Raw genomic sequence first — 21,340 nt, 5'->3', positions numbered from 1 at the left:
GTCCTCAAACAAAAAATCCGAAGCCGGTACCAGCTCATCGTAGTCGGCCGGTCTGACCGCAGCCATGCGGCCGGTCTGACTGCCGACCCGACGGCAGTTCGACCGACGCTTCCGGCCGGTCTCACCGTGCACCACATGTCGGTTTGACCGGCGCATCTGATCGGTCTGACCGGGCTCCAGCGCCGGTTTGATATGAGGTTTGCAAAGGGCGATGTGAGGGCTTCATCGTCTTCGAACAAGACCAATAGAGGACATTATTTACCTCCTAGAATAGAGCCGAATCCTAGATGGATGCCTAAGGATTTGACGGCTACTCAGAAGAGAAGGTTGCAACGTCTTCGGGCTCAAGAACTAAGAGAGAAAAAGGCTGAAGAGCAAGGAGATAAAAGGTTCATAGAGTTGCGACCACCACCGGTGTGGAGGCGTAAATCCATAGAAAAGGAAAAACCGGTTGTTGTAGAGGAGAAGGAGGAACAATCGGTTGATAAAGGTGAATCGTCTCCAAAAGAAGACATGGATATCAACATGGCCATGTTGATGGGAAGCCGGTTTCTAGGATGCTAGTGGATGGAGGTGCCGCCGTGAACTTGATGCCGTATTCATTATTCAAGAAGTTGGGGCGTGAGGATGATGAGTTGAAGAAGACTAACATGATTCTCAATGGCTTTAATGGCGAACCAATGGAGGCAAAGGGTATCTTTTCGGCGGAGCTCACCGTGGGAAACAAGACGCTACCAACCGCTTTCTTCATCGTCGATGTGCAAGGTAACTACAATGTTATTTTGGGTCGTTGTTGGATCCATGCCAATTGTTGTGTGCCTTCTACCTTGCATCAATGTTTAATTCAATGGGACGGTGATGATGTTGAAATTGTTCAAGCGGATACATCGGCCGAGGTTGCAATGGCCGATGCTACTTTTGAGTGGCGTCATGGGAATATTCAATGCTTATCGGGGAGGGATCTTTCTAGTTATGATTTTATTAGTATCTCCGATGGCAAATTTGTACCTATCTCTGTAAAGCCGGCTAGTGTAGCACGGCTAAGCCATATAAATTTGTATAATGAGTAAGGAGGCTAATTTAGAGTGGTTACAAAAGAGGGTGCAAGAATATCGGTCTACAAAGAACGATATTGGTGAAACCGTTGAAGATTTTGATGAAGTAGAGAAGCTTGGGAAAGGGTTTACATCGGCCGATCCTTTGGAAGAAGTAGATATAGGTGACGGAATGAAACCAAGGCCGACTTTTGTAAACAAAAATATGAGACCCGATTATAAGGTTAAGATAATCGAGCTACTTAAAGAATATGTTGATTGCTTTGCATGGGAATATCATGAGATGCCGGGTCTTAGCCGTGAGCTCATTGAGCATCGGCTTCCAATTAAACCGGGTTTTAGGCCTTATAAGCAACCACCTTGTCGTTTTAATCCTTTGCTATATGACCGAGTCAAAGAGGAGATTGATCCCGGTGGTTATGCGGAGTGGGTCTCTAGCATAGTCCCAGTGGAGAAGAAGGGGAGTGGTAAGATTAGAGTTTGCATAGATTTTAGAGATTTAAATAAAGCCACCCCCAAAGATGAGTATCCTATGCCTATAGCCGACATGATGATTAATGATGCCTCGGGTCATAAGGTGATTAGCTTTCTAGATGGTAATGCCGGCTACAATCAAATCTTTATGGCGGAAGAGGATATGTACAAAACGGCTTTTAGGTGCCCGGGATTTGTTGGTTTGTTTGAGTGGGTTGTCATGACTTTTGGGTTGAAGAACGCCGGTGCAACATATCAAAGGGCAATGAATTTGATCTTTCATGATTTGCTAGGTATTATCTTAGAGATCTACATTGATGATATTGTTGTCAAATCGGATGGTATGGAAGGACACATAGCCGATTTGAGGTTAGCTTTTGAGAGGATGCGCCGGTATGGTTTAAAGATGAGCCCACTTAAATGTGCTTTTGGTGTGTCGGTGGGGAAGTTCTTAGGATTCATGGTGCATGAGAGAGGAGTTGAGATTGATCCTAAGAAGATAGAAAAGATTCGTGATTTCAAAGCGCCGACATGCAAGAAGGAGGTCCAAAAGTTGCTAGGTAAGGTGAATTATTTGAGAAGGTTTATTTCTAACCTAGCGGGTAAAATCGATGCTTTTGTTACTATACTTCGCTTGAAAAAATAAGCCGATTTTACTTGGGGGGCAAAACAACAAGGGGCGTTTGAAGAGTTGAAGAGATATTTGTCTACTCCACCCGTTGTGCGAGCGCCTAAAGCCGAAAAGCCTCTTCGGTTATATATTGCCTCCGAAGACAAAGTCATTGGTGCCGTTTTGACGCAAGAGGAAGATGGCAAGGAATATATCATTACATATTTGAGCCGCCGCCTTTTAGATGCCGAAACGATGTATGTTTTTATAGATAGACTTTGTCTATGCTTATATTATGCTTGTACCAAATTGAGGCATTATTTGTTATCTAGTACATGCATAATTGCTTGTCAAGCCGATGTTATTAAACACATGTTGCAAAGGCCAATTCTAAGTGGGAGAATTGGCAAGTGGGCATATGTTTTGATAGATTATGATTTGGCTTATGAACCATTGAAATCTATGAAAGGCCAAATTGTATGTGATTTTATGGTGGACCATCATGTAGATATCGCTTATGAGGGAGAGGTTTGCTTAGTTGAAGTTATACCTTGGAAGATTTATTTTGATGGTTCTTCTTGCAAAGAAGGTCAAGGTATAGGGGTAGTTTTGTTTTTACCTAATGGCATGTGTTATGAAGCATTGGTTCGTTTGGAGTATTATTGTACAAATAATCAAGCCGAATATAATGCTTTATTATTCGGCTAACAAGTTATGGAGATGGTTGGAGCTAAGTACGTGGAGGCTTTTGGTGATTCGGAATTGGTGGTGCAACAAGTCGCCGGAGTTTATAAATGCTTGGACAGATCACTAAATAGGTACCTCGATTCATGTTTGGATATTATTGCCAATTTTGATAATTTTGCTATTAGACATATTGCTAGACGTGATAATTCTAGAGTAAATGACTTGGCACAACAAGCATCTGGCTATAATGTGAAGAAGGGAATATTTCTGGTATTGGAAGAGCCGGAGCTTGATTTTAAACCTTTGTGCGAAATTGGCAAAACTGGGGACCAGGGGTGGTCTAACCGGCATTGCGTCGCCGGTTTGACTGGTGACCAGGGGCGGTCTGACCGGCTACATGCCGCCGGTCTGACCGGCAACCCCGAGCGGTCTGACCGGCCCTGTGTGGCCGGTCTGACCGGTTCTAGGCAGAGCGCAGGGGGCACGTTTCAATCAATTTAGAGGTCGAATTAATTGTAAATTCGGACATTTTTACCCAGGAAGAGAAAGAAGATTGGAGAATTCCTTTGATTCGATATTTGAAAGATCCTACACTTAAGGTTGATTGGAAAATTCGGTGGCAAGCGTTCTGTCGAGACCCAAAACTAACAACTTGGATCTAACTAAGATTAATGTATCAATCCCTGGATCAGTAAAAAATGATACATACAATATAACTGGTTCTTCGTTGCATACGTTAAAGTCTTACAATACTATGGGTTTTACAATAATAGGTACTCACCTATCTAATTAATACACAGCGGAAGTTTCTATACATTCTGACTAGTGAGGTATAACCTTTAGGGATTTTCTAAGTTATCGGGGTCTTCGTAGTAATAGTCATAAGGGTCCTCCTCTTGACCTAGATCTGAAAAAGGGGTTATAAGAGCAAGGATGAGTATTCACAATACTCAGCAAGTTATCACGGAAATATGTTGTGCATTGACATATAATAGGGTTCTTTGCAAAAAGCAGTATTGGACAATCTGGAAAAATCATAGCAAGAGTTTATAAAACATATAAACTTTAGGTTTCTAACCAGGGTACCATATGAGTCCCGGTACTCAACTCCATGAGTACGGCTATTCGAATAGTTTCAAAGATATTCTACTGCAGCAGATGTACGCTTTACCTGCAGTCCACGACTTGCTGATAATCATCGACTTTAGTCATGGCCCAGTATTAAGTCATTAACAATTATGGCACCTGTTCCATGAACTTATATCCTCATATGCTCTGAACGTAATGTTAACAGCAGCAAGAGGAGTTCTGGCGTTCCCGAGGTATTTAAGGGGAACTGACCGTATGACACCACGTCATCTCGATCAGGGTTTAGAAATATACCATATAGTTTATACTCGAGTATCACAAACCATTTACCTGTACATGGTAATGGTTAAAGTTGCCCTTCGCGGCTATAGTTGCCTCCTGCGCGAGGACTTAAAAATAAGAACCACTATACAGAGGTGCCATATTGCCAATTAACCTAATAACTAGGTCTGTCCCCATTCTAGAAACTGCGGTCGTACCCGTTTGTTCGACATAAGTACCTGGTAAAACTTATATCGATTGAGACAATACTAGCCACCCGGAAATCATCCAAATCTTACGTATTGTTCCAATCTAAGTATAGGGTATTTTAACCAGATTGTAAGCAAAATAAGCAATACTAAATTATCTGGGTTTCTATGATTAATTTATGCATAGAAAATAGAATATTGAATAGAAGGCTATAAATAAATAATTTGTAAAATATAGGCTTAAATGATCAACAGGTATATGGTTACTTGCCTTGCTCGATGTCCTGAGATTGATTGATATTATCTAGAGTGTCAGAGGAATCCTCAAGACCTAGGGTTAGACAAATAAAATCCAAATTCAAAAAGGAGTTTTAAATAAAATCTAAAAATAAGAAAAATAGAGAAAATAAAATAAAATGTAAAAATAGCAAAAAGGGGTCCAAAAGATAGAGAATGATTTTAGAAGAATATTGGTCCAAGTTTCATTGAAATTGGATCTATATTTTAAAAGATATGGGCTTCTAAAGTTTGAAAATCAAATAAATGTGAAATGGCACGGTGTGCGGGTCCCACCTGTCAGTCTCTCTCTCTCTCTTCTCTTCTTCTACCTCCGGCCTTTCCCCAAATCAGGCCAGCGGCGCTAGGGTTTAGGATTGCGGCGGCGCTAGAGGGAGAAAGTGGTTGCGGCCGAGGAGGGGAGGGAGCTAGGGATCTCCGGCGAAGGCGAGCGGCGGCGGAGGAGTTAATTTGATGCATGGACGGCTTAGCGGCTAGGGCGGCAATGGCACGGTTAGGCCGAGCTGGCGATCAAGGTGATAAGAGTTAGACATGGCTAGGGGAGGGGTTCCAGAGCATCTATGAGGTATTTAGAGGGATTCCGGCAGCTTGCCAACCTTTGGCAAGGTGCGAAACATAGTTGCCGACGAGCACCTCCATAGCCGGCGGCCGTGCTCACGTCGGCAGCTCAGAGGGCGGCATGTTAGTGCAAAAGGATTGCTAAAATGGAATCTAGGTTGTATGTAGATGGTTGAAACGGAAGAACTCACCGAGGTTGGTTGAAACGACGGATTGCGGCCGGAAAAACTTCGCGGCGGCGAAGAACAGAGCAGCGCGGGGGCGGCGATGCTCGGCTTGGTGCGGCGAGGTAAAACTCGACGCAGAGCTTTGGTTAGGGCTTATTATGCTAGAACATGGTAGGATATAGGTGTTCTAAGGGTTATTTAGGGTGGAGGATGGATGGAGAGGGGTGGAGTCGATCGCGCACAAGGTGTTCGACCGACGGGCGAGGGTGGTTGATGAGATGGATTGGTGAAGCAGAACTTTGGGGTTGTGGGGCTATGGTTGTTGATGATCGATGATGGACAGGGAAGGGATTGGGGTCCTATTTATAGGGCTAGGAGGACCAGATGAGCTCGGGCACCGTCATCGCCATGGATGAACTTGGGTTTTGGATGAGGCAAAGGTGGCAGAGGCTGAGAGAGGGCGGGCAAGATCGATTTGAGTGGCGGGAGGCCATGTTCGAATACTTACCAGTGAAGGATTGACTTGACCGCGGTTGGAATCGGCTGGCGACGTGTTGGCGCCAATCCGAGCACGACGCGCGGTGGCGGCGAGGGTGAAAACGGCCGACTTGGGGTGAATGGTTTGAATTGTGAGAGGGGATACCACCGTCTATCTCCAATCCAACCGTGCGGCAAGAATTGGCGCGATTCACCCTGGGTAGAAGCGAAATCGCACTCGGCGGCGGCTTGGATGGGAGCGCACGGCGTCAAGCGACGATTTCGTGCGGCGGCGGTCGTCCCGGCTTTGTCGTCGTCAAGATTGGTGCAGCGGCGGTGAGCTGAGGGCGTCGGACAGGTGATGGCGCGCCAAGGCGGTCGGGCATGTGCAGGCGGCTCCGAGGCCGACGCGCGGCGACACGGCGCGCGGCTAAGTCGGATGCCCGGGCGGCGCGAAGGGGAGGAAGAGGCAAAGAAAGCCACGGTTTTGAGTGGGTTGTGGTCCCCTAGGACCAAATCTAAACTTTGTGCAAGATTGGAAGAAGTTGGGCTACTCTAATTGGGCTAGGCATTCTGTCGAGCACCTTGGGTGCAATGAACAGTGAATTTCCAGAATTTTTGAATATTTCCCTAGAAAAGATTTGAATTCAAACTAGGAGTTTGGAAGGGTTTCACTAGGGTTTAGAGTATAGCAAAACTCCACTAATATTAGGATAGGCTAAAGAAATAATCTATGGTTTGAATTTGAGAGATTTTGCTCAAATTCACTAGGGTTTAAAATAAAGGGAATAAGTTAGAGTAAATTGGAAGGGTTCTAATAATACTTGAACCAATTTTTAAATAAACATCAAATAGATTTTTGAACCAAACAAATTTAATCAAAAGCCAGCATGATGCAGTCAAATTTTAGTTTAAAATTTGAGGATGTTACACGTTCAAATACACTTTGTTTGATGGAGAGTTATATCGCCGAAATATAGATTGTGTCTTGTTGAAGTGCTTAGATGAAGATCAATCTAAAGTGGCTATGAGAGAGGTACATGAAGAAATTTGTGGAACTCATCAATCGGCCCACAAGATGAATTGGTTGCTTAGGAGAGCGGGGTTCTATTGGCCGAGGATGATTGATGATTGCTTCAAATATTATAGGGGATGCGAAGCTTGTCAACGGTTCGGCAATGTTCAATTGGCGCCCGCCGCCGTGTTGAATCCTATAATGAAACCATGGCCGTTTCGAGGTAGGGCTTTGGATTTCATTGGTCAAATTTGTCCTTCGTCATCAAAGGGGCATAGGTCCGTGCTAGTTGCTACGGAATACTTCACCAAGTGGGCCGAAGCTGTGCCTTTGAAGAACATGACTCATACGGAGGTAATTGACTTTATTTTGAAGCATATTATTCATAGATTCGGTATTCCGCAAACATTAACTATGGACCAAGGTGCTTCTTTTATGTCTAAGGAAGTGAAGAGTTTTACCAAATCTTATGGTATTAAATTGTTGAGTTCTTCTCCTTACTACGCTCAGGCTAATGGACAAGCCGAGTCGAGTAATAAGACATTGTTGAAGTTAGTGAAAAAGAAAATTGAGGAACACCCAAAGAGGTGGCATGAGGTGCTTTCCGAAGCATTATGGGCGCATAGGATATCTAAACATGGTGCCACTAAAGTGACTCCTTTTGAGTTGGTTTATGGTCAAGAAGTCGTTTTACTGGTGGAGGTAAATCTTGGTTCTCTTCATTATATCAAGCAAGATGATTTGTCAAGTGAAGATTACAAGACGTTTATGGGAGATAACCTTGATGAAGTCATTGACAAGCGCTTGAAGGCATTGGAAAAGATAGAGAACGAGAAGAAAAGGGTGGCCAAGGCGTACAACATAAGGGTGAAAGGAAAGTTGTTTCAAGTTGGAGATTTGGTTTGACAGACAATTTTGCCTTTGGGTACTCGATCCAAGGAGTTCGGTAACTGGTCTCTTAGTTGGGAGGGTCCTTATCGAGTATGCGGCATTGTTCGAGGAAACGCATATTTTTTGGAGACACTTCAAGGGGAGCGTTTTCAGCGAGCAATCAACGGGAAATACTTGAAGAAATACTTCCCGAGCGTTTGGCAAGACGCTTAGGAGGTACTATGGCCGGTAATTGGATTATTGTCCTAAGACCAAAACATGTTCTATGCTTTTAGATTCACGTTGTTCATCAAAAATGCAGGGGGGCATGTGTTTACACCCAAATTTGGCACCTAGGATTAAAATAGGAAAAATTGCCAGAATTTGGAAGTCTATCGGTTTCCTCCGAGTGGGCCAGTCTGACCGCCGTGTGTTGGGCGGTCAGACCGCTAGTTGAGGGCCGGTCTGACCGGCAGGTCCGAGCCCGACTGTGTTTCGTCAGGTCTCGAGGTTTCCTTGCTCGGGAAGGCATGTTTCGGGTTTCCTTTAGTTTCTACCCCGAGTTGGACGTGGAGGAGAGCCTGTAGAGGGCAAGACCAACCCCTATATAAGGGACATGGCCGGTTCATTGCAAAAAAACCAATCTACAATCAATCAATCGAATCGTTTTTCATATTGCTTTTAGTTTTCTCTTAGTTTGTCCATCTTTGTCGGTTTGTGCCGTAAACCGTCCGCCTCCGCTGCAAGAGTGCGACATCTCTTTGTAGGTTTGTCCTGAAAACCTTCCGTTTTGCCCACGAGACGGGTAGTTATCTAGAAATCGGCTCCGCTAGCAGGTTTAGTTATCAAAACCCATCTAGGTTTAGCTCTTTGCTAGATCGAGGTGGTTGGCGACTCTAGGATCACCGCAAGGCTTAAGGTGCTACGATCGTCGTTGTCAACTTGTCACAAAAAGTTGCCAACACCCACAAGCATTTTGTATAGAAGAAGACCTTTTCATGCAAGTCGAAAAAACCCCCGAACCCCAACCCCACCAATACAGTGACACCGTAACTTGTGTGAGAATGACCAACGACATGTACTGGGCCTTAGACCTGTGCTTTGGCATGGGACAGGGGATTTTTTTTAACCCCAGCCTAAAATTCACTCCCACTGAAAGTCAAACCTAGGACCTGACGAGTGTTACTAGAGCCACCTAACCAACTCAGCTAGAGCCCGTTCGCAATGGCATAAAATAGTTTCCCTCTATTTTTAAACAGAGAGAGTAGTAATTTATCTACCTAACCAGAAAATAGCCATAAAAAGATTATATCCATTACCAAGCCAACTTGAGTTGTTGCATCGTTCCATTAGTCTACTGAGCAGAATTTTAAGTCGAATAATGTTGTGTCAAGTTCCGGTCTTGATTTTAGTTTGAGTTGCACGTTTGTCATTGTTTTGATCTAGTGTTTGTGTTACTATGACGAGTCTGTTCTTTTACATGAATTAGGTTCTAGTTGTGTATCCTGTCCATTGTTGCTGGGCCATGAAGAATCGAACTTATTCATATCGAAGTTTCTGAATACTGGAAATCTCTTACCTCCTTCATCCCGAAATAAAATAACTTCTAGAATTGAAAATTTGTCCCAAATATAACTTATTCTCTTCTCAAGCAATCGCATGCGTCCACCTCTTAATTTCTCCATCTACTTTCTCTTATCAACCAATCACAATATTCCTCCAATTAATTTTAGTTACTTTTTAATACCTGTGTTCAACCCGAAAGCTTCTTATATTTTTGGATCGAAGTAGTATTTCTTTCTGCCATAAACCATTTTCTCATTGTTGGATTGATGTCCATATGGCCTTTCATTGTACACCTCATCAAACATTCATGTGACAAGCATGATGTAATTCTGTACCCAACAAATGTTGCTGACACTTATTCACTCAGAATACTAATAATACGCCACATTAATTCACCTTTCAAAAATTATAGGAGGAAAGCTTTTATTTTCAGACAAGAAACCAGAGTAAGTAATTATGTTATTTTCTCCAATTCACACCAACGTATAATATTGTCACTGCAAACCAAGGGTCAATCACCTGCAGCAATTCAACTTTCAATTCTCACCTTCCCACCAGACTAGCTTTGGTGATCGTTGGTGATGACTGTGCAAGAGGGTTGGTCTCCCTCTGCCTACTAAACTCAGGGTTACTAGATCCTGCATAGCTACTAGTGGTGTAGCTACTGCTCCCACCATCCCTGAGCTGCCACTCGGTGATATAGCTCGGCTTCGTGACCACCTCAGCCACATCAACATCTCCGGTGAGCATTGCCACAACCCTTGACATTGGCGGCCGCTGGTGCGGTGAACCCTGCGTACAAAGGAGAGCAATACAGATGACTCTGAAAGCTTCCTTCTCATCAAATTCCTTAATACATGGATCGACTACGCGCAGAGCTTGCCCCATTTCATACAAACCCCAGGCCTATATACAAACATAGGTTCAGTGAGCAGAAGACAATAAACACGAACGAACTAATGTTTTCTGGGATGGAAAGATCATTGATCAGCTTACCCACTCCAAGAGATATATCTTGCTTTCCTCAAGGGAGTTGTTTGTATTCGATCGACCAGCAACAGTCTCCAACATAAGTACTCCAAATGCAAAAACATCGGCCTTCTCTGACAAATGACCTCTCATTGCATACTCAGGAGCTAGGTAGCCCCTAGACAAAGATAAGATAAATTAATAGTAGCAATCATATTGATATTGCGGTTTTAAGAAGAGAAATGGTTAAATGTTCTTACATTGTGCCCGCAATTCTTGTGCTCACATGAGTTTTCTTCTCATCATATAGTTTGGCAAGTCCAAAGTCAGAGATCTTTGGGGTGAGGTCAGTGTCAAGTAGGACATTGCTGGCTTTGATGTCCCTATGCACAATGCGGACACTTGACTCCTCATGAAGATATGTTAGGCCTCTTGCTATGCCTAAAATGATATCAAATCGCGTTGCCCAATCTAGTTTTAAGATACTATGTCCTGTGCAAGCAAAAATAACTCAGCTGTTGGCAAAATACAAAAAAAAAACAAATTGTCTTGTCTTAGTGAAGCAAAATTGTATTAGTGAAATCAACCAAGCATAATGTCATATGCTGGAAATTTGCATCATTGAACTCACCAAATATTGCTCGATCCAGGCTTCCATTTTCAAGGTACTCATAAACTAACAAGGGTGTTTTACTATCAATGGAGCACCCATGCAATTTAACAAGATTCCGGTGTTGCACAGCAGAGATTGTTGCTACCTCTGTCACAAATTGGCTTTTGCCTTGATGAGATGTTTCAGAAAGTTGTTTCACTGCTATAACTCTTCCATCAGGTAGTTTACCCTGCCAAATGAAGAAACCTATTACATGTATATTTTGAACATGCACATAAAGATTACCAAAATTCTGGTCTTAATAGAAAATGAAATAAATACTCGTCTCTTTTTGCACATTATTAGTAACAGATAATAGAAAACCTTATACACTGGCCCATATCCGCCTTCTCCAATGATGTTTTGATAACTGAAATTGTCGGTAGCTAGCTTGAGTTCAGTGTTACTGAAGACATCAGGTTGTCCAGCAAGGTTGTACAGTTCTGCTTGTTTTTCATGGTCAGATGAGAAAGAGTAAATCATCTAAATAGTTTTAGACTGAATTACTATAAAAATAATTAATACCTTCTTGCTGTTGTGTTATTGTTCTTCTCTTCTTTACCAACAAAAATACTCCAAATAAGGATACTACTCCTAACACTAATGCACCAATTGTTATTCCAGCAATTGCACCTGCTTTACTTCTCCTTTTTGGTACACCATTTCGAACTGTTGGAGTAAAATCTGTATAAAAAATGATCTTATTAGATTCCATATAATCCTTGTTGAAGATAACATAATGGTTGCACTTACTTGGTGTGACACTTAATGCTGAGATCATCGGCCCATAGTAACCTTGAGTAGGTACACAACAAGTTCCCTTACCAGCCCAAAAGAGATGAATCTCAAGGAAATTTTTCGACACTCTTGCAGTATAACTTCTGTTGACTGCAGTAAAAGATTTTCCACCCGCCATCTTCCTTATATCAAAATTCTTTTCTTTTAGATCACCCTAGGCAAATTGCAACTGGTTCAGATAAAGAATAAAAAAAATCAGTAAACAAGCCAGTCAATTTTTACCTGGACATATATGTCAAAAACTCTCCTTCCTAAGCTTAGCCACGTCTGCGAGTCTGGATAAGCAAACTCGGCAAATTGAAGCAGAACAGTGTAATTTCCATTCTCGAGTCCAAGGCCATAATACCTCACTGACGACGCCGACATCCTTGCAGTTTCAAATAATCTTGAATCAAGGACATTCTGAATTTTCTGTGGACTATTTATTATGTTCACTCCATCTGTAGCCAGAAAGTAGTTCCCGACATTGCTTACACCCCATCTTGTGTCACTAGTAACATAATATGATGCAGCCCCAAGTTTTGCAGCATCTGGTTCGTAAATAGTTCCATCTAAGCCTCTAGTCGTTCTATTATTGCCGCAGTCAACCGCAAAGGAATAGTCTGGAATTAAGATTTGTAAAATCAATCATTCAAATTTCCATGCTCATGGTAACTACTACTGTAGATGAAGAGAAAGAAATATACATTCTGGAGATCCACGGAAACAAGGGGTGTCTTGCTGGAGGCAGTTTAGTCCTGAAGGTAAAGTGCTGTGGACAATTTTAATTAAAAAAATAAAAGTTGTGAGTAACATTCTTTTGATGGTTAACCTCTTGCAGAATTATAACTAAATGTCATAAGTACCTGTGGCCTATGGTACCAAGTTCAAAGTTGTTTGCCACCAAATTTCTAGTACAAAATAAAAGATTAGAATATCTAATTCTACTACTCTTCAATCCAAACTTCAGAATTTCATACTCACAATTGGAAGTTGTTCTGGGTAGCCCAAGAAGGCAAGCCTCCGGTGAGTTGGTTGTAGGAAAAATCGCTACAAACAGTCCACGGTCAGTACATATGAAATTAGTACATTGTATTATGAAAATAATTTGACCTATGGTGCTATTTTGGTCTTTTTGACATACATCGCTTTCAAGGATGGGCTTATAGCATCTGGAAGACTTCCTGTAAAGCTGTTGTTCCCAAGAAACCTGATATGGTACAAGATGATGGAACATAATGATGAGCTCAGCTTTTATTTGTGTAAACTTAATTAAGGCAATGAAAACATTCTTACAGAAATTCAAGATTTGTCATATTCAGAATGGTTTGAGGAATTTGGCCTGTGATATTGTTAAAACTCAAGTCCCTGTGATTCATGACAGATTTTTTACATCAAGAGATGCTTCACAATCTGAAGAAATGATTAAAAGCACAATAAATCATGTAGCAATGCTAAGAGTGAAAACTCACAGCAGGGTTAAAACTCCAAACTTCGAAAAATCTACTGGTGCGAGATTGCCAGATATCTTGCAGTTCCTTAATATTCTGTGACAAAAAGATCAAATTTCAGTAACTTGAAACTTTGTGAATACTACAAGCTCTATGTGTAAAAGCATCACATACAGGTTGCTCAAAGATGTGAGGTTACTGATAAAGGCCAATGAAGAGCTCCCATTTACAATATCACCAATCCGTCTGCTCATTTGTATATTTTACAAATCAGTTATCTAGCTTGACCTTGTCAGGCTCTCAGCCATCATCGAATCAATGATACCCAAAACAATGTACTTACAAGTTGGTTAACTTGGTTAGATTAGCTAAACTTGGTGGGATCGGTCCTTCAAAAGAATTTCCTTGGAAAGCCCTACAAGCTCACACTTTCAGAAAAGTACAGACATGCGAAGCTCATTCTAATAGAGAAAAGTAAGCTCCATGTATGAGCATTTTTAAGTCAAAATTGTTTGTATCAACATGGCATGCAGATTACTCTAATTCCATGCAGACTGGAAGGTGAAAAATTCTATTGTTTGAGTTCAGATGGAAAAACACATGCAGAAACTTTATGTTGAACAATTCCATTTGTCTCTGAATAAGATACACTGAGTGGTATGTCAACAAGTTTATATAATTAATCTTACATATCTTCCAACTTAGGCATGATCCCCAAATAATCAGGTATTTTCCCTGTAAAATCGTTATCTGATGACCTCCTGCATCCGCATCCAAATGTTAGACATTTAGCATGAAAACATGACGAACATATATAATGTCTAAGGCTATGGTATTGACCGTACAAGATCTTCAGGTTCTGAAGTTTTGAGAATGTTGAAGGGAACGGACCACTGAATCCACAACTATCGATGTACCTGTTATTGAAAGATTGAAGTGTTATCCTGTACAACAATATATCTGCCCATAACAAAATTTAGTTATTCATAAATAGCAATTGGATATTAGAAATGGTGCATCTTACATCTGCTGAAGATTGGTCATATTGCCCAGTTCTTCAGGAAGTTGACCGCTAAAATTGTTAAAGCTAATGCCCCTGAATCAAAACGAATATTTCATGACAATAAATTAGCTATATTCCTCTAATAGCTGGAAAGGGGCTCAGTTTAACCTGATGAGCCATCTGACCTACATAATAAATTTTCAAGCCTTCCTCAGGTCAATTTTCCTTGAACATGTGAAGTACAACTTGAAACTTACAGGCTAAGATATGCCGACAGGACTAACATATAGACTTCTGAATTTACAGTAAATTTATTGTCGAGAAAAAATGTGATTAATCGTTTCTAGTATAATTATTTTAGTTCAGGCAGTCGCAAAATTATATTTGAAGATTGATCTGCCATGAAAAACAAGTCCTTACAGCGAGAGGAGATTGGTGAGGTTTCCAAGTTCCTTTGGAAGCGGTCCAGACAGTGCATTGAAAGGAAAAGCCCTTTAAATGATGAAAAATAGTTAACACAAAACACCAATCTATAGATGCTACATGAATTTGAGAAATTGACGTATAGCTCCTACAAATATTTCATGAAAGTAAACTTTCCAAAGAATGATGGCACGGCACCAGTCAAGTAATTATAGCCCAGGTTCCTGCAACAACACCAAGAAACATCATGTCAGTTAGCTAACACAAAAATCTTGCATTCCCGACTACTATTTGCTGGTTTTCACCAGGATGTCGAGAGTTGAGTATTCAAAACAAGGAGTTGAATTTATATTTCCTGCAAAATTAACATTGATTATCAGGATTAAGATGATAAGGCATAGAATACCATACAGGTCCAGCATATAGGTGAAATTCTGCAGCTCCAAAGGTATTTCGCCAACAACGCTCAAATTTGTTACCCTCCTGCAAAAACAAGAAAGTAATCAATGTTGATAAGTAAATGAAATAATTCTATTTTTTCCCTTGGATTGTTGAGAACTATTCACTTTTTACCCTAACTCCCAAATCATTTGGTTTGCCCAAAGAACGTACAAAATCAGGCCGATTCACCCAAAAAAAATAGAATACCCGGTTTTCATCCGGCATACCAAATTTGGGACGGACTGGTGTGGTTTCAGAGGAAAACAAAAGAAGTGAAATTTGGATGGGCTTGTCCATAGTTGGATGTATGCAGCCAAAGTTACGATCGGGAGTATTTAAACCCCACGCCTCACAATCTCTATCTCTATCTCTACTATTATAAAAGTTTAAGGTGTTTTTGCCTGAAAATTTTGTGTGTTGTCCGATTTGTTTCCATTGTCATATCAGCTCAGTTCGGCACAATTCAGCCGAAGTTCACTCGCTCGGACTGACAATGAAGATTGAATCGAGCTGTAAAGAAAAGGATTATTTTCATGCTTTATTAGTGCAAATTTAATGAGAGAATCCATTATATGCCATTGACTTTGTCGCATATCTATGATTTGCCACTGACTTTATCACGTTCTACAATATGCCATCGACTTTTTCTTAACTTCTACGATTTACCATCGTCGTCCGGTTAGTCTCTATTAGTACTGTACAAATTTGTCAAAATGACCAAAATATCCCTGTGGCAAAACTTTCAAAATTTGGATAAAAATTCTGAAATATCATATTTTATGTTTTTGGCCAAAATTTGGATGTTTACAATCTTATGTTTATAATATGATATTTTGATAATTTTATCCAAATTTTGGAAGTTTTTGTCCTAGGGGTATTTTGGTCATTTGGAAAAAAAATGTACAGTGTTAACGGAGGCTAACCAGACGGTGATGGTAAATTGTAGAAGTTAAGCAAAAGTCGATGGCATATTATAGAACATGACAAAGTCAGAGACAAATCGTAAACATGTGACAAAGTCAGTGGCATATAATGGATCCTCTCAAATTTAATTGGGTTGTAGAAAGCTGGCTGAACTAACATATATGGGCTGTAAACTTGAGGGGAAGGAATAAGTCTATTTTACCTATCTCATGTTTTGCCTATGATCAAATGGCATCTCTCAACCCAGAACCGGGTATAATGCTTCCCTCAACTTAAAAAACCGGTGCAAATTAGCTCCATTAGTGGTTTAGGCAATGGTTTATGCTAAGTCGGCAGAAAAAACTTTTCAAAATAATAGTGGGACCTATATGTCTTCCCCTCTCTATCTGACACATATGTACAAATTAAATTGGCTCTACCCGTTGCAACGCACAGGTACCTTTTCTATTATAGAAAAAACAAGAAAAATGCTAGAGGACTGAAAAGAAAGCTAGAATACTAAGCTTCAAATCTTAAAAAATATGTCCTTGCTTTAAACCACCGCTGACACCACCACTCGTGACACCGGCACAACTGAAACTTAGGCGTCGCTTGTAGGCTCGAGAATACCAATGCCCACCTAGGCCGCACCTGCCAACGGCACCACTGCACGGCTCCCAATGCCCATGTGCCACCTTGGCCACTGATAGGCATTATGTGGTTGCCATCCATCATTGTCATTCGGCCAAATCTAGCCCATGGGATTCACTATCCCTATTATGAGCCGACCGTTGCACTACATCCAACACATGGGTTCCTTTAGCACTCCTGCGTGTGGCCACGACAGCGTCATCAGCTCATCACCCTTCATGTCGCTCAAGCCATGCTCATTGTCCCTCAACTCTGGTGTTGCTCACTTTCAGTCAAAAAAAAAACTCTGGTGTTGCTCACTGTCCCTCATCTCTGGCTCAGACCGACAAAAGAGGCGAGGAAGACCTCACCGCAGCCATCCTAGCTATCGCTCGCCCTCTGGTGGCCTGCTCAGGCAGCAGCGAGGTGGAGGCGGGGGGTAGCAAGTGGCTAGGGTTTAGATGAGAGAGGACAGTGATGCGAAAAAACGATACTGCGGCCATTACCATGGAGAGATGATCATTTCACTGTTGTATATACATAGAAAGTACTACTCCCTCGGTCCAACAAAAAAAACAATTTTTGTGATTTAAAATTGAGTGAAGTACACAGGTGATCTCTAAACTAGTGTAAGTGCGCCATCTAGGTCCCTGAACATCCAAAGTTTATTTTTGGGTCTCGAACTTCTAATGGGTGTTATCAAGGTCTAAATGGGCTCCAATCCACTTCATGCGTGGATGTGACATGCCAAGGTGGCACCTACATGTCAACAGGACCCACATGTCATTCACATAGAAGATATTAAAATTAAAAAAACATATTTTTCTTCTCTCTCCCCCCTATCTTCCTCTAATTTCATGTAAGATCCAGAAGGAGAAAGGGAGGAGAAAATATACTTTTCTATGTGACTAATATGTGGGTCACACTAACACATATGCGTCACCGTGGCATTCCACGTCAACGCACGGAGCGACTTGGAGCCCGCTTGGACCTATATGACACCCACGACACGTTCAGGGATCCAAGAATGCATTTTGATAGTTTATGGACCTAGATGATACACCCGCACTAATTTAGGGACTGTCGGCACACTTCACTCCGACTATAATGTCCACTAATCAATGTCAGATATAACTTTTAGAGTAAAGTGTATTGCCCGTCCTTAAACTTGTTCGTCTATGTCATCTAGGTCCCTAAACTGTCAAAATTCATTTTTAGGTCCTCGAACTTATTAAAATGTGTCATTATGGTCTCAAATTACCACGACCCTCCGAGATCCTACATGGCGCTTATGTGGCATGTCACATGGACACTAATGTGACATAACACATTAATATTCCGGTCCCAAAATTTTTTTCTTCTTCTATTTCCTTCCCTTTGTGTTTCCCTTCTCCTTTTTTCCACACCAAAAGGAAGGAAGAACAGAAGAAAAAGAAAAAGGGGAGAAAAAAGATAAAGAAAATGAGTCAACTCCCATGTGGCATTTCACATGAGCGTCTATTGATAATGTGGGACCGCAACGGCACACTTTGACAAGTTTGAAGTCCTGAAAATATATTTTGAGAGATCGGAAAATGACACGGACGACAAGTTTAGGTATCGACAGTCGTGAAGAGAGGATTCTTAGTGCATTTGAAGCACAAGTAATTTGAAATAGAGGCAAGCCCCCACGTCACTCCTAGGGCAGGGGCGACACGGGAGGCGCCCCCAGCCGGTGCGCCACCATCCCTGCCTATCTCCCTCCTCGACCTCACCGCCCCTCGAGCAGGCTACTAGAAACTACGTGGCCGCCAGGATGGCGGCGGCGGGGCCATCCCTTCCCCCCGAGGTCGCGGCATCGAAGCCCACAACCCCGACCAGATCTAGGGCAATGTAACGATGGCGAGGCACGATGCCGCTGGCCAGATCTGGCATCCTCCTGTCTAGATCCGGCGGTGGTGGCGGCGAGGCGCCAAGGCACGGCTGCGTGGAGGCAGCAGTGTAGATGTCGGTGGCAGTGCGGACGTGGAGGCAGCAAGGAGGCTACTAGATCCAGCCCCTCAGCCCGGATCCAGCCTCCCAGGCGCAGGGAGCCGATCCTCGAGCTAGTGGCGGCGGGGAGGCGGTGGGGCGCGGCAGTGTGGAGGTGGTGGACATCAGAGGTGGTGGGGCAGACATTTGGAGGCGGAAAGGCGCGATGCTGCACCATCGATGGTGGGCTCACCCGTGCAACACCGTCGGTGGGAGGAAGGCGGAGATGGCGGCGGGGATAGGAGAACCCTACTGGGAGCGTCCGGTGGCGGCAGTTAGTAGGCATGGTGGCGCTAGGAGACGCACCCGATGAGGTGGGGCTGTGGGAGTCTAACGTGGCGAGAGCAGAGGCAGTGAAAGGCCACCAAGGGCTATGGAAGGTCGGTGCAAACGGCGTCATGGTGCGAGCATGGCATGGCTGGTGTGCAGTGGCGGTGTGGCTGCCGTGGTGAGAGGATGGAAGCAATGATGATGATACCTAGCGGCCCGTTGCGAAAACACTGGTAGCTTGGTGGAGGTGGTGACAATGGTAGTGCTATGAGAAGAACGTTGAAGCCTGCGGCGAGCATCTTTCCAGGCGTTTGTGCTTTTGCTACGGTGGCTTGCTGCCATAAGATGGCCATGCTGGACAAGCTAGTACGGGGAAGAGATGATCCATTCTTCACTCTCATCCTCTCCTTCTCCAACCCAACCACGTGGATGCAGTTGAAGTGCGCCGGAGTTTGAGACTCTCTTTGATGACCGGCCAGCAGCGAGGTGCCGGCGTAGTTGCTATGTGTCGAAGGGGATTGGTTGGTGGTTCTGCTGAATCTGATATGCACTCTTTAGTACGGGAGAGTAGGAACTATGGGCGAAGGCCTAGCCTTCGGGCCGGCAACGGCGACGCCTACGGACCCCGCTTTCCCCTTGGGGCATTGCTATGTTTCCTCTTCTCTCCCAATGGGTTATTTTGGTGAAAACTAAGTCCTGATTCTTTAGAATGGGTGGTGGCGGCGCTCTTAGCGTCGTTTTCTCCTTGGAGGCGTCATTTAGAAGACACATTCCTTAGGATTGTTGTGTGCTTGTTTCGATTTTAGCATTAGGAGATGTAGATATGTGGTGTGGTTGTCTTTTTCTTTTTCCTAACTATTGTCTCGCAGGACTATGGACTTGTGATTTTTTTTTCTGCTGTATCAATAGAAACGTCGTACTATCTTGTGCGGGGTTGTTTAAAGAAAAAAGAAATAGAGGAAACACAGTAGTACAATATAAACAAATTGGATCAAAAGCAGTGGTTGGAATGGACCATATTTTATGGTAGGAAGCAGTTGCAAGCAACACATGTAGAGTTAATTAGCTGAACTAGATGACACTAGATCAAAAAACAAGCAGTCACTAACAGTCTGACACTTGACCACATATATTTGAACCATCAAATATATAGATCAAATATTTAAACGAACTCTTTACAAAGGGCACTTCATTGAACTCATAGTGCACAGCACACCTGACCAAAGAGAGAAGACGTGGAAGCGTATACTTACAGTCTGGTAATGTGGCAGAGGGTGTTGTTGCTGAAAGTGCAGTCGCACTTGATGAATGGATTGATGTTGGGGTAGTTATCCCAGTCGCTTTTGTCAGAGGCGAGACCGCTGCAGGGCTCGCCGCTTATGTTCCACTCCGACGACGCCTTCTTGCCCCATCTTCCCAGTATCGTGTTCAGGGCCGCCGCTGGCATGGTTAAACTCAGCGTTACTGTTTAATTAGTGTTCATGTATATATGTCCATGCAGAACTATAAAATGAATCAAGTTCCCTCTAGTTCTTTTTCTGAGGCAAGCTAGAGGCCTGCAATCGATGGAGGAAAACCAAGATCAAGACGACGATTTGCACATGGTATGAGATGATCTTTCGGACAAATCAGATCCATTGACTCAGCCTTTGGTATATATGTAGAAATTGAGCCAAACAAACTTACAGAGTCTTTATTACAAAACAAAAAAAAATGATACATCAAAAAATCTGGTAAGATCGATGTAGTAGTACAATTACCCTCGAGTGGATCAGTTTTTGGTGGTTGCGGAGCCTGAGCAGCTGCGATCCTCCATGTCCATGAGCACACAAGCACCACCCACACGAGACCGCTCATCCTGCTGCACCAACGCCGCATCTCTCTGATCGCTCGCTCGCTCGCTCATACGCACTGTGGAAACAACGACGTTGGGTAGTTGCTTGGCTTGTTAATAAATATAGATATAGATCATAGATGTCGCTTCAAACAATAGAAAAAAATGGGAGTAAGTACATGCATAAAATATAATAAGATTTCGTTTGTCAAAATAAACATTAGTAGATCTGTCAGCAAAAATATAATTAGAAAAAAAAGGTACAGCACTAGAATATATGCACCGGACGAACGTGTCAACATCGCAGGCAAAAAAAAAAGAAAAAAACACAGTACTATAGCGTGAGATATATTATTTAACGGAGGAGTATGTAGATGTTTGCTTATGACTTTTTAATACATTATATGAATCATATTAGCATTTTCAACCCAAAACAAAAACATTATTAAAATACATTTTATGCTATATTTAATGAAACTAGTTTGGTGTTGTACATGTTACCATATGGTCAAACTTAAATAAGTTTGACTTGAAAAAATTAAATTGTCTTAAAATATAAAACAAAGTGTAAAAATTTGTTTTCTTAATTACAAATATTGTGTCGTTTTAATCATCTTTTTTATATACATATCCTTCGATTTT

General features: G+C 42.4%; 1 protein-coding gene across 2 annotated transcripts; it reads right to left on the bottom strand.

Moving 5' to 3' along the window:
- Positions 1 to 9,678: 9,678 nt before the first annotated feature.
- LOC127774586 (probable LRR receptor-like serine/threonine-protein kinase At1g56140) lies at positions 9,679 to 20,778 on the bottom strand. 2 transcript variants are annotated; one of them, XM_052300854.1, is made up of 24 exons: positions 20,625 to 20,778; positions 20,118 to 20,304; positions 15,022 to 15,093; positions 14,763 to 14,834; positions 14,608 to 14,679; positions 14,209 to 14,280; positions 14,030 to 14,101; positions 13,874 to 13,945; positions 13,528 to 13,599; positions 13,359 to 13,430; positions 13,206 to 13,280; positions 13,030 to 13,101; positions 12,878 to 12,943; positions 12,718 to 12,783; positions 12,600 to 12,644; positions 12,441 to 12,505; positions 11,977 to 12,356; positions 11,710 to 11,908; positions 11,482 to 11,640; positions 11,281 to 11,399; positions 10,936 to 11,146; positions 10,565 to 10,796; positions 10,332 to 10,482; positions 9,679 to 10,127 (listed from the first exon to the last, which is right to left on the bottom strand). In XM_052300854.1, exons 1-24 carry the CDS (start codon positions 20,740 to 20,742, stop codon positions 9,879 to 9,881), a joined length of 2,970 nt encoding a protein of 989 aa, XP_052156814.1. In that variant the 5' UTR covers positions 20,743 to 20,778; the 3' UTR covers positions 9,679 to 9,878. The 2 variants fall into 2 exon arrangements, with proteins under 2 accessions (XP_052156814.1, XP_052156813.1); XM_052300853.1 differs by having other exon boundaries at positions 9,730 to 10,241.
- Between the last annotated feature and the right edge of the window lie 562 nt (positions 20,779 to 21,340).

This window comes from Oryza glaberrima, chromosome 5 (genome assembly GCF_000147395.1).
Source record: "Oryza glaberrima chromosome 5, OglaRS2, whole genome shotgun sequence".
Taxonomy (NCBI): domain Eukaryota; kingdom Viridiplantae; phylum Streptophyta; class Magnoliopsida; order Poales; family Poaceae; genus Oryza; species Oryza glaberrima.
This window is presented reverse-complemented; position numbering and strand designations above follow the sequence as displayed.